At 54.2% G+C, this 17,640-nt stretch overlaps 1 protein-coding gene across 1 annotated transcript; it reads left to right on the forward strand.

Annotated features, from left to right (window-relative positions):
- Positions 1–425: 425 nt before the first annotated feature.
- LOC133362053 (E3 ubiquitin-protein ligase Mdm2-like) lies at positions 426–10,622 on the forward strand. Its single transcript, XM_061581021.1, has 7 exons — positions 426–467; positions 4,976–5,067; positions 6,002–6,079; positions 6,805–6,938; positions 8,110–8,201; positions 9,617–9,678; positions 10,136–10,622. Exons 2-7 carry the CDS (start codon positions 5,008–5,010, stop codon positions 10,502–10,504), a joined length of 795 nt encoding a protein of 264 aa, XP_061437005.1. The 5' UTR covers positions 426–467; positions 4,976–5,007; the 3' UTR covers positions 10,505–10,622.
- Positions 10,623–17,640: the final 7,018 nt, after the last annotated feature.

The raw sequence follows: 17,640 nt of genomic DNA on the forward strand, positions 1-17,640 counted from the left end.
CACTCACCCACCCACCCACTCACTCACTCAACCCACTCACCCACCCACTCACTCACCCACTCACTCACACACACACTCACCCGCTCACCCACCCACTCACTCACCCACTCACTCACTCACCCACTCACCCACCCACTCACCCACCCACTCACTCACTCGCCCACTCACCCACCCACTCACCCACTCACTCACCCACCCACTCACTCACTCACTCACCCACTCACTCACCCAATCACCCACCCACTCACCCACCCACTCACTCACTCGCCCACTCACCCACCCACTCACCCACTCACTCACCCACCCACTCACCCACCCACTCACCCACTCACTCACTCACCCACTCGCCCACCCACTCACCCACTCGCCCACCCACTCACCCACTCGCCCACACCCATCCATGACGTCATGCCCCCCCCCCTCACGTCCCCTGCGTCCCCAGAGTTGCGGGGAACATCCTCCACTCGGTGAGTCGAGCGGCGTTCCGGCGTCACCCCTCGCTGACTCACAACAACAACAACGACGACGACCACGAGAATAAACTCGCAACGTGTGCTCTAAGTAATACTCGACCCCCCAAGGCTCTCCGTGATAATACGTCGGTGATTGAGTTCTCAATGCGGGAAGTCTGCCGAGTGGTGCAGCGTAGCCCCATTCGCTAGGCCGCACTCAAGCGCCTCGAATTGTTGATTTTAATTCGAGTTTAATTTTTATTGCTTTAAGCTATAACTTGAATGTATCGATTTTCAAATGTCGCGTTGGAATAGTTCGTTTATTGTCAGCTTACATTACGTTCTCGTCGATAATTGAATGCAACTTTTTTTATTTCAACGAATAAAAACGCGGCCCGGTTATTGCTCGTAAGCCTCGGTCTCGCCTGAATCTTGGCCGCAAATCGGGGCACGCGGCCCCGCATGGGAGAGCTCCGTGTAGACGCGTACTTTTATTATTTATATAACCAAGGCCACGTAAAAATTAACACCGTTTAACAATCGCATTGGTTTACAAGTACAGTTGTTTTCTACAAGTTGAATTACGTGTTAATAAATGACCACGCACCCACTCACTCACTCACCCACTCACTCACCCACTCACTCACCCACTCGCCTATCCACTCACCCACCCACTCGCCCATCCACTCACCCACTCACCCATTCACTCACCCACTCACTCATCCACCCACTCACCCACCCACTCACTCACCCACCCACCCACCCACTCACTCACCCCACCCACTCACCCACCCACTCACTCACCCACTCACTCACCCACTCACTCACCCACCCACTCACCCACCCACTCACTCACCCACCCACCCACCCACTCACTCACCCCACCCACTCACCCACCCACTTACCCACCCACTCACTCACCCACTCACCCACTCACTCACCCACCCACCCACCTACCCACTCACTCACCCACTCACCCACCCACTCACACCACCCACTCACCCCACCCACTCACCCACCCACTCACCCCACCCACCCACTCACTCACCCACTCACTCACCCACTCACTCATCCACTCACTCACCCACCCACTCACCCACTCACCCACTCACTCACCCCACCCACCCACTCACCCATTCACTCACTCACCCACTCACCCACCCACTCACCCCACCCACTCACTCACCCACCCACTCACCCACACCCACTCACCCACCCACTCACCCACCCACTCACCCACCCACTCATCCACACCCACTCACCCATCCACTCACCCACCCACTCACCCACTCACTCACTCACCCACTCACCCACCCACTCACTCACCCACTCACCCACTCACTCATCCACTCACCCACTCACTCACCCACCCCACCCACCCACCCACTCACTCACTCACTCACCCAATAAATCACTCACCCACTCACTCACCCACTCACTCACCCCACCCACTCACCCACCCACTCACCCATCCATTCACCCATCCACTCACCCACTCACTCACCCACGCGCTCACTCGCTCACCCACTCACTCACCCACTCACTCACCGACCCACCCACTCACTCACTCACCCACTCATCCACTCACCCACTCACCCACTCACTCACCCACTCACTCACCCACTCACTCACCCACCCACCCACACACCCACTCACCCACCCACCCACTCACCCACTCACTTACCCACTCACACACCCACTCACCAACTCACTCACCCACCCACTCACCCACCCACCCACTCACCCACCCACCCACCCACCCACCCACTCACTCACCCAGCCACCCACTCACTCACCCACCCACCCACCCACTCACTCACCCAACCACCCACTCACTCACCCACCCACCCACACACTCACTCACCCACCCACCCACCCACTCACCCACCCACCCACTCACCCACTCACTCACCCACTCACCCACTCACTCACCCACTCACACACCCACTCACCCACTCACTCACCCACTCACTCACTCACCCACCCACTCACTCACCCACTCACTCAACCACTCACTCAACCACTCATCCACTTACTAACCCACTCGCCCATCCACTCACTCACCCACTCATCCACTTACTCACCCACTCGCCCATCCACTCACCCACTCACCCATCCACTCACCCACTCACTCATCCACCCACTCACCCACCCACTCACTTGCTCACCCACCCACCCACTCACCCACCCACTCACTCACCCACTCACTCACCCCACCCACTCACCCACCCACTCACTCACTCACCCACTCACTCACCCACTTACCCACTCACCCACCCACTCACTCACCCACTCACTCACCCACTCACTCACCCACTCATCCACTCGCCCATCCACTCACCCACTCACCCATCCACTTACCCACTCACTCACTCATCCACCCACTCACCCACCCTCTCACTCGCTCACCTACTCACCCACCCACTCACCCACTCACTCACCCACTCACTTACCCACTCACCCACCCACCAACCCACTCACTCACTCACTCACCCACTCACTCACCCACCCACCCACCTACTCACTCACCCACTCACCCACCCACTCACTCACTCACTCACCCACTCACTCACCCACCCACCCACCCCCTCACTCACCCACCCACCCACTCACTCACTCACCCACTCACACTCACCCACTCACCCACCCATCCACTCACCCACTCACCCACTCACTCACCCACTCACCCACTCACCCACCCACTCACCCACTCACCCACCTACTCACTCACTCACCCACTCACTCACCCACCTACTCACTCATCCCACCCACTCACCCCACCCACTCACTCAACCCACCCACTCACCCACCCACTCACCCACTCACTCACCCACTCACTCACTCACCCACCCACCCACTCACTCACTCATCCACCCACTCACCCACCCACTCACTCACCCACTCACTCACCCACTCACCCACCCACCTACTCACTCACCCACTCACCCACCCACTCACCCACCCACTCACCCACTCACTCACCCACTCACTTACCCACTCACCCACCCACCCACCCACTCACTCACCCACTCACCCACTCACTCACCCACCCACCCACCTACTCACTCACCCACTCACCCACCCACTCACTCACCCACTCACACTCACCCACTCACCCACCCATCCACTCACCCACTCACTCACCCACTCACCCACTCACCCACCCACTCACCCACTCACCCACCTACTCACTCACTCACCCACTCACTCACCCACCTACTCATTCATCCCACCCACTCACCCCACCCACTCACTCAACCCACCCACTCACCCACCCACTCACCCACTCACTCACCCACTCACTCACTCACCCACCCACCCACTCACTCACTCATCCACCCACTCACCCACCCACTCACTCACCCACTCAGTCACCCACTCACCCACCCACCTACTCACTCACCCACTCACTCACCCACCCACCCACTCGCCCACCCACTCCCCCCACTCACTCATCCACCCACTCACCCACCCACCCACTCACTCACCCACTCACCCACCCACCCACCTACTCACTCACTCACCCACTCACTCACCCACCCACTCACTTACCCACTCACCCACTCACTCACCCACCCACCTACTCACTCACCCACTCACCCACCCACCCAGTCACCCACCCACCCACTCACCCCACCCACTCACCCCACTCACTCACCCACTCACTCACCCACTCACTCACCCACTCACTCACTCACCCACTCACTCACCCACTCACCCACCCACCTACTCACTCACCCACTCACTCACCCACCCACTGCTATAAATTTTCACGAAATGAATCGCTTCGTTAGGCTACCATCTGTGGCCAGGTCGCTTCTGAAAAAGAGCCGGGTAGCTCAGCGGCCCTTTCCTGGTGAGAAAAGAGTTGAGTGTTTATGGCCTCGGAGCAGCGCTAGAAAATGGACAATTTGTAATGCGTGTAGTTTAATCGATCAGAATAGCTGGAACAATCCCCAATCCAAAATGCTTTCATAGATCCTAGACAACATACGTACATCTATCATCTCTTCTCCCGCCGTAATGATCGTGTCTCCTCGATGTGTGCGACGTTGCTACTTTAGCGAATCGGCGGCGTTGCGGTGGTGATAACAAAGGCTCAGCCTCTTAAGCCTCACCTTACCATATTAATAAAAAGTGTGCCGTACCTGGCCCTTCCCCCCTCTCCAACCATTATATATACGGAGTGGTAGCTCTTGCAATCTCTCATTTACTTGATACAGCTGTCGTGGCTGTGACGGTTCCACCTGAAGACGGAGGCTTGTGTTGCCTCCGAAACGTCGTGAATTTTTTAATTAGTTATATTTTACTTTTATTAATTTAAATGTTTTACCTACATGGTGACTTTACCGGAAAAACAAACCTAAGAGGTGATTACACCGTGCTGCAGTCTCTAAAAGCCGAGTTCAGTTGTGGACCTTGATGCCAACCAACAGCAGCACCCCCCTTGATTGGTGGTCATTGTCAGGCTGGGTCCTCACTGCGCTTCAGGCTAACCGACACGTCCCTGTGTGTCTCTGCAGTTGTCATCATCGTCGTCGTCGTCGTCGTCATCATGAGTGGCAGCCCCTCCACCTCCATCTCTTCAGCTTTGGGAGTTTGCGAGGAAGCTTTGGTCAGTGTTTGCGATTGCGTTCATGTCGCCGTGTGCTTACAATGCGTTTGAGACAATCGCTTTAGGCCGAGTGTTGTTTCGTGTTTGAGTGGGTTGTTGGGTGAACACAGCCTGGTGGTGTAAGTTATGGAATCTACATCATGATACCTCCTTTGCCAGTAGCAAGATATAGTAATAGGGGTTTACCCTTTTTATCTGGCAACACAACCGACACCTTTATACAAGGGATCGTGTTTGCAATGACCACAACACTTGCAGTCAAAATGCAAACGAAATAGAGACGACCCTGATAATGATATGCACTGTCCTTGAAATTGATTGGTCCACACCCGAGACGGCTTTCATTTTTATCACATTGGTATTTTAAATTAAATATGAAATTTTTTTTTTCCTAAAAAGTGGAAAATTTTGGGAAAAAAATTTTCCACGAAAATTAATTGTCACGCACAACGAGTCTGTGTGCAAAATGTCAGCTCGATTGGATCACGGGAAGTGGGTTAAAAAACGACCGAAATATTTGCACGGTCGTAAGCGCGCAAGCAAGCAAGCGAGTGAACTTAATATAAAGGATTTTAAAAAATGTAACTACGTGACGTTACCGAAAAATCCAAAGAGTATGAATCTTTGCACAGCAACGCGCGCATTGAGGGGTGTTGCTCACTCCTAATGGCTCGTGTGTGTGCGCGTTTGCTTTGCGTGTCTGCGCATGTGTGTGTGTGTGTGTGCGTGTGCGTTGAACTTCTTCCGCACCATACTTAGCCGACTGTGCGCTCACCGGAGATGCGCGTGTTCTTGGTGTCGGCGTGTCTCTTTTGTAACAAGCCGGCGAGCAGATAAAGTGTTGCGTGATTACGATTTGCGCAACGATTGCTTCGAGGGCGATTTCAATGCGGGGGTGACGTGACGACCGCCTCTCTCTCCGTCTGTCCCGCAGGCGGTGAGGCCTGTGCCTCTGCTGCTGCGTCTCTTGCGCTCTGTCGGTGCGACAGGCGACACGTTCACGCTGCCGCAGGTGAGATGCGGATGCTCGCTCGCGACGCCTGTGCCGAGGCGTGGGCGGTTTGCCCGCCGCTTTGCCTGGCATTGCCCCAAAATGATAATTGTTTTTTTAAAAATCCTTTATATTAAGTTCACTTGCTTGCGCGCTTACGACCGTGCAAATCTTTCGGTCGTTTTTTAACCCACTTCCCGTGATCCAATCGAGCTGACATTTTGCACACAGACTCGTTGTGCGTGACAATTTATTTTCGTGAAAAATTTTTTTTCAAAAATTTTACACTTTTTAGGAATTTTTTTATTATATTTAATTACCAATTGCTTAATGGTGGCAGGCAATCATCTGACCCATAGGTGGCAGCCATCTCAAGCCAGAGGACGAGAGGACTCTAGCCGCCACGCATATAAAGGATTTATAGCGAAAAACTTTGTTTTTACGGGTTAATTTTTACCCTTTTATCTGGCAACAAAACTGACACTTTTTTTACAAGGTGTCATGTTTGCATAGACCATAATACCTGCATTCGTAATGCAAACAAAAAACACAACTCTGATAATGTATGCACTGTCCTTGAAGTTGATTGGTCCACACCCAAAGCAGCTTTTCTGAGAGCCTAGTCTCACATGGTGTTGGACCAGATGACGCCAAAAGGCGCACAACTCACTCAAAAAGAGCGCACTGTCAGAGTATTGAGAGGTTGGAGGAGGCCTCTCAGTTGACGGAGGCATCCTCCCGCGCAGGTCTTCCATCACCTGGGCGGCTACATCAAGACGAAGCAACTCTACGACAAGCGGAGGCTACACATCGTGCACTGCAAGGGCGACCCTCTGGGGGAGCTGTTCGGCGTGGAGAGCTTCTCCCTCAAAGAGCCGAGGTGAGAAAGACCGGCGGCGTGTCGAGGAGTTTGTCAACCGAGGGTTGCGACGGTATGTACCACGGATGAACTGTGCGCTGTTGTGACCACTGGATCATCGGTCCTGTGGCGTGATGGGAGAGCTCATCTGATGGGCACAACTTTTCTAATTTGCCGTGTAAAATCTACCCTTGCGTTGTTGATTTTGTTTGTGCGACAGCTTGTGCTTCACCCCGAGCTCTCATACTCTGATGGTGCGTTGTCTTTGAGCTGTGCGCCTATTGGCGTCATCTGGTCCAACCCATGTGAGACTAGGCTCTAAGGAAAGCTGTCTCGGGTGTGGACCAATCAACTTCAAGGACAGTGCATACATTATCAGAGTTGTGTTTTTTGTTTGCATTATGACTGCAGGTATTGTGGTCTATGCAAACATGATTCCTTGTAAAAAAGGTGTCAGTTTTGTTGCCAGATAGAATGGTATATAAACAATTATCAGCTTGTGCTAATTTAGAATGTTCATTTCACACACATCCTGTAAAACAATTATGTAACTTAATTGTAATTGTACTATGATCAGTTTGAAAATGTGGCTGAGCCAACACAAAGAGTGTGTATTATTGAACATTGATTTATATCTGCCATATGTTTTTCCATTTCTCATATGACACCGTTTTTTCTCAGATGTTTCTATTTGATTGCTGTATTTCACGTGATTTGATTTGGTTTTGTCAGCTCGGGTTACCCAGGTGTCACCACCCTTGCGTATGAAACTAATCCCCGGACTATTGAGTTCTCACCTGGTGAAACAAATAAACTCTCGTTGTTTACAGGAAGTGTTATACTCGGTTTAATAGGTAAACCGGCATGTGCGTGAAATGGTTGTTCGGTAGCTTGCGTTCAATGATTGACTATCAGACGAACATGCGCACTTTAACCCTCAGTTGGAGTTGCAAACGGTGAATAAAATAGAATGTAACACGATGAATTGTCAAACATTGGTTCTTTCAGTAAAGTCACGTAGAAGGGAAATAATAAAATAAAAAAAATAAAATAAAAATAGAAATAACTAAATTAAATCACGAATTTTTAATATTTTATTTGTTCAAAGAAGCAAAGAGTATGGATTCTTGCAGTCACGCAAACTTCCACCCCAGCGTTCGTTCTCTCACAGACATCTCTCCTCTGTCTGCAGCTCGTCGCCCAGGTCGCTGGGCGCTCTCCTGGCCAAGGCGCTCGGCAGAGCCGCCACCGACAGACGCAAAGGTGGAGCCAGGCCCCGGCAAGGTAACGTAAAAGTTTAAAGGTAAAAACAACGAGCCTACCTTTACCCTACCATTTACCTTACCATAATATAATCACTCTACCCTTACCTTAGACCCTTTAGCAGGTAAGGTACAAGTTAAAATGTAATAGTAGTATCATCAGCAGTAGTAGTATCAGCAGTAGTAGTATCATCATCGGTAGTATCAGCAGTACTAATATCATCACCGGTAGTATCAGCAGTAGTAGTATCATCATCGGTAATATTAGTAATAGTATCATCAGCAGTAGTAGTAGTATCATCACCGGTAATATCAGCAGTAGTAGTATCATCATCGGTAATATTAGTAATAGTATCATCAGCAGTAGTAGTAGTATCATCACCGGTAGTATCATCAGTAGTAGTATCATCATCGGTAATATTAGTAGTAGTATCATCACCGGTAAAAAGCAACGAGCCTACCTTTACCCTACCTTTTACCCTTACCCCATACGAATTACCCGATTACAGGGTAATTACTGGGGAACTACTACACATGAACAAGGTTTATAACGGTAAATGCTATAGGTAGAGCGCTTTGTTCATGTAGAATACTCTCCATGATTCCAATTTTACACGCTTGTCGTTGTTGTTGTATCCTCAAATCTTGTAACTCAATTTTAACCCACTTCCCAATGTGGTATCGACTGCAAACTTGGTATACTTATGTCATACTGATGACAAAAATATATAATTTTTTGAACATTCTTTTTTATTTGTTAAGTTTCGGTTTGGGTCTAATTGTCCACAATCAACTGGCGTTGGCTGCAATCGGCCACGGTCCCTCACGTTGTGGCCACTTCCTGGAGTCGTGGAGTTCTGCCAGTACTCGTACATTTCATAAAAGCGTGTTTAAAAAAAAGTTTTAAAAAATATTACTTATTGAATAGAGGCCACAGACTGCTCCACGGAGCTTCTAGCGGTAAACAAGGCACCGTATTTACCGGGTAACACTTCGCGCTACCTTGACCCTACCGGGTAATTCTTCCGAACTACCTTTAACCCCTTTACCTTACCCCTTGGCATGTCGACACCTTTACCCGGCTACCCGTACCCAGCCGGGTACGGGTAGCCGGGTACCCGTTTGCGACCCTGGTGCGGCCGGGTACGGGTAGGCCGTGAGTCACTGGTGAGTAACCGTTTGTCACTCATTTCCCAACGTCTTGTCTCTTCTCACAATTCAAGTTCCTAGAATCAACCCACCCGCGCCTGCAACATGGCTCTATCCCAGAGGTCGCAATCGGGTACCCGATACCCGTACCCTACCCGTACCCGGCCGGGTACGGGTAGGGTACGGGTACGGCCGGGTACGGGTACGTGAAAGGAATCAAAACCCGTTTGCGACCTCTGCTGTCGCGGTGCTCACGTATCGGTGCGCGTGTCGTTCTGCGGCATGCAGATTACGCGGCGGGAGCCGTGAAGGGAAGCTCATTGGCGACGGCCGACGGAGACAAGCGGCAGGTGAGTTTGGCGGTGGCGTTACGAGCACGTCGGAGCGCGCGTGCGCTCGCGCGTGCGGCCGGTGCGAGCGTGGGGATCGGTGGCCCACACACGCTTTGATTGACTTGTCCGTGTTTTTCATAAAAGTAAGTCTCTCACAGCAGCGTAGCTACGCACAGCCTCCTCACCCAGCCCCTCCCCATCCTCCCACCCAGCCCCACCCAGCCCCACCCTCTCCTCTCCACCCAGCCCCACCCCTCTCCCACCCCCCACCCAGCCCCACCCTCCCCACCCCACCCAGCACCTCCCCATCCTCCCCACCCCACCCGGCCCCACCCCTCCCATTCTTGCATGCACGACTGACGGACGGACACAATAATCTGTGGGCTGGGTGGAACCAGGTGGTTTTTACCATTGTAACCGTCGACTCTGCTCATCGTGTCCGTAGCCCAGAGCAAGTTGTGGTCAGTCCCAACAGGAACCGCAACGAGGAGGAGGAGACGGACACGAGGAGGAGGAGGAGGGCGTTGACGACGATGTCAAAACGAAGACGTCGTCGGACACCGTCTCCCCCGCTCCCTCGGCTCCCGCGAGCTCTGACCACGACATCAGCAGCAGCAGTAGCGGCAGCAGCAGCAGCAGCGGCAGCAGCAGCAGCGACGCCAACGCCGCGTGCCTCGTGTGCCTCGTGTGCCAGCACCGGCCCAGGACCTGCACGCTCGTGCACGGAGAGACGGGCCACCTGGTCACGTGCTGCGCGTGCGCCAAGAAGCTAAAGCGCCGCAACGAGCCTTGCCCCGCGTGCGGCAGGCCCGTCCACGCCGTCGTCAGGACGTACCTGCGGTGAGAGAGACGCCAGCTGACGTCACCGTCCACGCCGTCGTCAGGACGTACCTGCGGTGAGAGAGACGCCAGCTGACGTCACCGTCCACGCCGTCGTCAGGACGTACCTGCTGTGAGAGAGACGCCAGCTGACGTCACCGTCCACGCCGTCGTCAGGACGTACCTGCTGTGAGAGAGACGCCAGCTGACGTCACCGTCCACGCCGTCGTCAGGACGTACCTGCTGTGAGAGAGACGCCAGCTGACGTCACCGTCCACGCCGTCGTCAGGACGTACCTGCTGTGAGAGAGACGCCAGCTGACGTCACCGTCCACGCCGTCGTCAGGACGTACCTGCTGTGAGAGAGACGCCAGCTGACGTCACCGTCCACGCCGTCGTCAGGACGTACCTGCGGTGAGAGAGACGCCAGCTGACGTCACCGTCCACGCCGTCGTCAGGACGTACCTGCGGTGAGAGAGACGCCAGCTGACGTCGCCGTCCACGCCGTCGTCAGGACGTACCTGCGGTGAGAGAGACGCCAGCTGACGTCACCGTCCACGCCGTCGTCAGGACGTACCTGCTGTGAGAGAGACGCCAGCTGACGTCGCCGTCCACGCCGTCGTCAGGACGTACCTGCGGTGAGAGAGATGCCAGCTGACGTCACCGTCCACGCCGTCGTCAGGACGTACCTGCTGTGAGAGAGACGCCAGCTGACGTCGCCGTCCACGCCGTCGTCAGGACGTACCTGCGGTGAGAGAGACGCCAGCTGACGTCACCGTCCACGCCGTCGTCAGGACGTACCTGCTGTGAGAGAGACGCCAGCCGGTAGCGGCGGCGGCGGCGTCTACGCCGCGGGCTGCCAAGCGGTGCCCTGGCTGAGCTCCGCTTGCCCAGACGGCATTTGGCATCCGCTGGGAATCACGTCGAGATGGCCGACGGATTGTTTGTCCATCTGCTTCGTTTCAAAAGACCCCCACCACCACCATCACCACCCACCATCACCACCACCATCACCACCATCACCACCATCACCATCATCACCATCATCACCACCATCACCACCATCACCATCATCACCATCACCACCACCACCATCACCACCACCATCACCACCACCATCACACCACCACCACCATCATCACCACCATCACCACCATCACCATCATCACCATCACCACCACCACCACCACCATCACCACCACCATCACCACCATCACCATCATCACCATCACCATCACCACCATCCTCACCACCATCACCACCATCACATCATCACCATCACCACCACCACCACCACCATCACCACCACCATCACCACCATCACCACCACCACCATCACCACCACCACCATCACCACCACCACCATCACCACCACCATCACCACCACCACCATCACCACCACCCCCACCACCATCACCACCACCATCACCACCACCATCACCACCACCACCATCACCATCATCACCACCACCTCACCACCACCACATCACCACACCATCACCATCCATCACCAGCCACCATCACCACAGCACCACCACCATCACCACCACCCCCCACCACCATCAGCACCACCACCATCACCACCACCCCCACCACCATCACCACCATCATCACCACCACCACCACCATCATCATCACCACCACCACCATCACCACCATCACCATCATCACCACCATCACCACCATCACCACCATCATCACCACCATCACCACCATCACCATCACCACCATCACCAACCACCACCATCACCACCACCCACCACCATCATCACCACCACCATCACCACCACCACCCACCACCATCACCACCACCATCACCACCACCCACCACCATCACCACACCACCACCATCACCACCATCAACACCCACACCACCATCACCACCATCACCACCCACCACCATCACCACCCACCACCATCACCATCATCACCACCACCACCACCATCACCACCACCATCACCACCACCTTCACCACCTTCACCACCACCATCACCATCATCACCACCACCATCACCACCACCACCACCATCACCACCACCATCACCCACCACCACCACCATCACCACCATCACCACCACCACCCACCACCATCACCCATCACCACCACCATCCCGCCTGTTGAGTTTTTCTATCTGGAAGTTGATACTGAAAATGTTATCGACTATGAGACATCTCCTTTACCAGTGGCAAAAGGTAGTGGTAGGTTTTTACCCTTTCAACTGGTACAACAACTGACACCTTTATACAAGGCATCATGTTTGCAATAACCACGACACAAGCAGTTGTTTCTTTTTGTTTGCATTTTGACTGCTTGTGTTGTGGTTATTGCAAACATGATGCCTTGTATAAAGGTGTTAGTTGTTGTACCAGTTGAAAGGGTAAAAACCCATCACTATGTTATCAACTATGTAAAAGGTGGCAGATTTTTGTTGTTGTACAGATTGGATGTCAGAATAGCCTCGGTCAAATATGATCGAACCCGGGTCGGCGGGTTCATAGTGCAGCGTAGCGCTAACCGCTACCCCACCGCTCCCCACCCACACACAAAGATAAAGATCCCCGTGTAGCCTTAACAGACTGTAGAGGCAAGTGCTGTCAGCGAGCACCTACGAAGGCCGGAACGGCACACGAGGGGGTGGGTGGCCAGCACCACGCCCGACCGCCTTTGTCTCCCCGGTGGTGATGTTTACTACACACCGCACCAGGTTCTCATTTGAGGCTGAGTCGACCTAGGGGAGGCCCTGGACCGGTTCAGATAATCGTCACCGGTGTTGGCCGTGAGCGGGAATCGAACCCGGGTCACCGGGTTCATAGCGCAGCGTAGCGCTAACCGCTACACCACCGCTCCCCACACACGTACACACGTACACACACGTGTGTGTGTGTGTGTGCCTTGTGCGTGAGTGCTCACAGAGGGTGGGAATTGAGACGAGAAAGCAGTGATGGGTCCAATAATTTGGTGACTCGATTTTTGGATTCTCCAGCGAAGCCTGAGAGCCGCCATTGCAATCGGGTGACGATTCAAGTGAAGACGAAGACAACGAGAAGAAAATAAGAATTTTATTGCAACAAAAACAATGACAGCCACCCAGTGCTGCTGTTTTGTTGTTGAAAAATACTCCCAGCACAGCAACGATGAAGTTGCCATCTCAAGTTGCGTTTGTTTTATCTTTTGAATATTTTTTGTATATCACAACATTGAGTCTATATATATATGATTCCTCTAAGCTAAATTGTTCATTCCCAACTACCCGGCAGTTAGCGTGGAGTCAGCTTGTCGCTGCCCGAGTGTGGATTATGCCCGTGGCGGGAGCGGTGATTATGTCGCTTGGCAATTCTGTTCTGAGCGGTTTTTGTTTTGTTTGATCCCAAACGGATCGCAACCCGGGAGGACCTCTTTGACACGCTGTGATATCAGTCTTGCTGAAGTTAACGAATGGACATTTGTTGGTGGGATGTTGAGCAAGATGTGACCTTGCAATCATCACCGACTCACCACACCGACAGAGCCATTCACCATCGACTCGAAATAGTGCGGGTGTAACGTTGACATCAAATCGTTGTGCGGTGGCCTCGGTGGCAAATGCTTTGTCGCTGCTTCGTGCAGTCTTCAGCTACACTGGTAGGAACCTCCTGGTTACACCAGCCCACAGGGGATTATTGTGTCCGTTGTGCAGGGAGGGGCTGGGTGGGGAGGGTGGGGTAGGGCTGGGTGGGGAGGGGCTGGGTGGGGGTGGGGGTGGGAGGGGTAGGGCTGGGTGGGGAGGGGCTGGTCACCCCGAGGTGCCCTTATAAAACTCAACGTTTAATCTACTCACGCCGGCTTGTGCCCGCCCTCACAGTCGGGCATATTTGCGGAATACACCACGCCGCCGTTGACCCTGCAGGCCATTGACCGAGCATCCCAGCGTTCCTACCAGCTCCCTCCGCAGGAATGTGTTTTGAATGATAACAGCAAGACTTGTCATTGTTTTGTTCAAGGGCCAGAGATTTGATTTAGGTTTGAAGCTTTCGTGACTGCTGAAATTACACTTGTTTTTCCGGTAAAGTCTCACGTGTATTAATACAATAAAAATCTCTACGTGCTGTGTGCGTGGTGTCCCCCTGCGTGTTTCCTCGCTGTGCGTTTCACCCCATTTCCACCTGACGATGGGCGCTTGTGTTGTGGTACAAACGTCGTGATTTATTTGAATTTTGTTTATTTAAAGTTGATTTTATTTCTGCACACGTGACTTTACCGAAAAACCACCAATGAGTACAGATTACTCTTTGGTTCTTTCGGTAAAGTGACGTATAAAGATAAAATAATAAATTAAATAATTGCATACGACATTTCGATTGCAACACAAGCAATCGTCATCAGGTATAAAAGAAATAGCAACAAAGAATCTAACCAGAAAACTATAGACAGACATATAAGCAGACAGATATCACAAAGATACACAGAGAGAAGGCAACACAGACACAGAGAGGGAGATCGTCTCTGTGGCGAGGCCTTAAATAGACAGAGGGGGGGCGGGGGCGGAGAGAGGGAGGGGTTAGAGACAAAACATTTACATGTCAATGAGTACGGCGACGCGTGGTAGTAAAGTACTTTAATTTATTATTTTATCTTTATACGTGACTTTACCGAAAGAACCAAAGAGTTATTCCTGCAGTCACGAAAGCTCTAAAATTAAGATTGAGTGCAGATTCTTAGGTTTTTTTCGGCAAAGTCACCATCGGGCCGCTCGCCGAGATGCTGGTGCTGGTGACAACACCCTCCGCCGACCATCGGGTGAGGTAATGCTAACCCCCCACCCGGAGTTGGCAAAACGGTACGGGGTGGTGGGCTCAGCCACGTTGGTAAACGCGGATGGGTGCCGATTGTTTATGCGGATGTTTCACCCTCACAGTACCCCGGCGATACTGCCACCGTGCACCCCCTGCACGCACGCCACTCTGACGACTCGGTGTTCGGTGACCAGGACCTGGCCTGGCGAGTCGGCCCGACTCCCCGAGCCGAGGTTGTTCCCCTGCCCGACGCGTTACACGTACCTTGGGCAGATATACCTAAGGGAGAGGCCGATCGGTTGCAGGAGTATGCCGCCGTGTTCAGTGAACACGGCTCGGACGTGGGTCGGACCGATCTCGTTAAGCACCAAATTGACACCGGTGCAGCCCGACCCATCAGACTCTCCGCGTACCGAGTGGGCGCACCCGAACACGCCCAGATCAAAGAGGCGGTTGGGGACATGCTTCGCGATAACATAATTCAGCCCTCGGCGAGCCCCTGGTCAGCCCGTGGTACTAGTAACGAAAAAGGATGGGTCAACCCGGTTCTGCGTCGATTACCGTAAACTGAACGCAGTCACGCTCGGCGACACCTTCCCCATACCCCGCATCGACGACACCTTCGACAGCCTCACCGGAGCGCGGTATTTTCCCACCCTCGATCTCGCGTCCGGGTACTGGCAGGTGGAGATGGCGGAGGAGGATCGACCAAAAACCGCATTCACCACCCCGATGGGACTATTCGAGTTTCGAGTACTCCCGTTCGGACTCGCCAACGCGCCCGCGACGTTCCAGCGGCTGATGGATTTCGTGATGCGGGGTTTGCAATGGGAACAGTGCCTGATTTACTTGGACGATGTGATAGTGTTCAGTAGATCTTTGTCTGAGCATTGGTCCAGGTTACGGGAGGTATTCCAGCGACTGCGAGCGGCTCATCTCAAGCTCAAGCCACGTAAGTGTTACATCGCACAACGCGAGGTGGGGTACCTCGGGCACCGCGTCAGCGAGGCAGGCGTGCACACCGATCCGGAGAAGGTACGCGCCGTAGTGGAGTGGCCACGGCCAAGGAATCTGACGGGGATCCGATCATTTTTAGGGCTCGCCACCTATTATCGTCGATTTGTAAAGGGATTCAGCGAGATTGCACGCCCTCTCACCCAACTCACCTCCCCTAAGCACCCCTACCAGTGGACGGGGACCTGCCAGACGGCCTTCACCACTCTCAAAGATCACCTCACCCACGCCCCCACCCTCGCTTTCCCCGATTTTACCACCGATTTTATTTTGGACACCGACGCCTGCAGCAGCGGGCTGGGCGCGGTGTTGTCACAGGTACAGGATGGGACGGAACGAGTCATCGCGTACGCCAGCCGGACCTTGAGTGGGGCCGAGCTGAACTATTGCGTGACCCGCCAAGAGTTGTACGCCGTGATTTTCGCATGTAAACAGTTCCGGCCGTATTTGTACGGCAGGAGATTCGCGTACGCACTGACCATTATGCTCTGCAGTTTCTTCTTACATTCAAGGAGCCGCGGGGGCAGATGGCCCGGTGGTTGGCGCAGTTGCAGGAGTACAACCTGCAAATCGAGTATCGGGCTGGCCGGACGCATGCAAACGCGGACGCCTTGTCGAGGCGACCCACGGTGTACGCCGAGACGAGGGCGGAGGAGGCCTGCCCGTGTTTCACGGGGGGACGCTGCCCGCGGGCAACGGACCCCCGAGAGGCCGCGGCCACTGACCCCCCCCCAGCGAGAGAGAGTGCAGTGTGCGCCACAGAAACCCTCACAGGTGGCACTGAGGATCCCGTCGACCGCCCGGCAAGCGCGGGACCCGCGGCTCGGGACCCGATCGGACGGATCCAGGAGGACGTCGGCTGCGCCTTCCCGGGCCTAAACGACGAGCAGCTGAGACAGACCCAGCAGCGAGATCCGGATCTGGCGGCAGTGGAGGCGGCACTGCGGGAGGAAAAGAGCGCCCTACCAGGACCCTGGAGCGGTTTGTATGCCCGGTTGTGTGTGCGGAACGGAGTGGTACGGGAGTTAACCGAGGCCGGCCAGCCGGGGTGCATCTGTGTTCCTGCCCAGGTGCGACCCCAGCTGCTACGGCTGGTGCATGACCACCCACTCGGGGGCCACGATGGGGAACGACGCACTCGAGAGACCCTGCGTCGCCAGTATCTCTGGCCCAAATTGGCACAAGATGTGGCCGCCTGGGTGCAGGGCTGCCGGGCCTGTCAGCAGTGTGGGCAAAAGCCGGCGAGGTACCAGGTACCCCTGAGGCCGTTCCGAGTCAGTCGGACGAATCAGTTGGTCGGAATCGATCTGCAGGGGCCCTTTCCACGATCCCACCGGGGCAACCGATATATTCTCGTAGCGGTGGAATACTTCA

This window comes from Lethenteron reissneri, unplaced genomic scaffold (assembly GCF_015708825.2).
Source record: "Lethenteron reissneri isolate LAM-NWPU_2019-01 unplaced genomic scaffold, ASM1570882v1 scaffold_1352, whole genome shotgun sequence".
NCBI lineage: Eukaryota > Metazoa > Chordata > Hyperoartia > Petromyzontiformes > Petromyzontidae > Lethenteron > Lethenteron reissneri.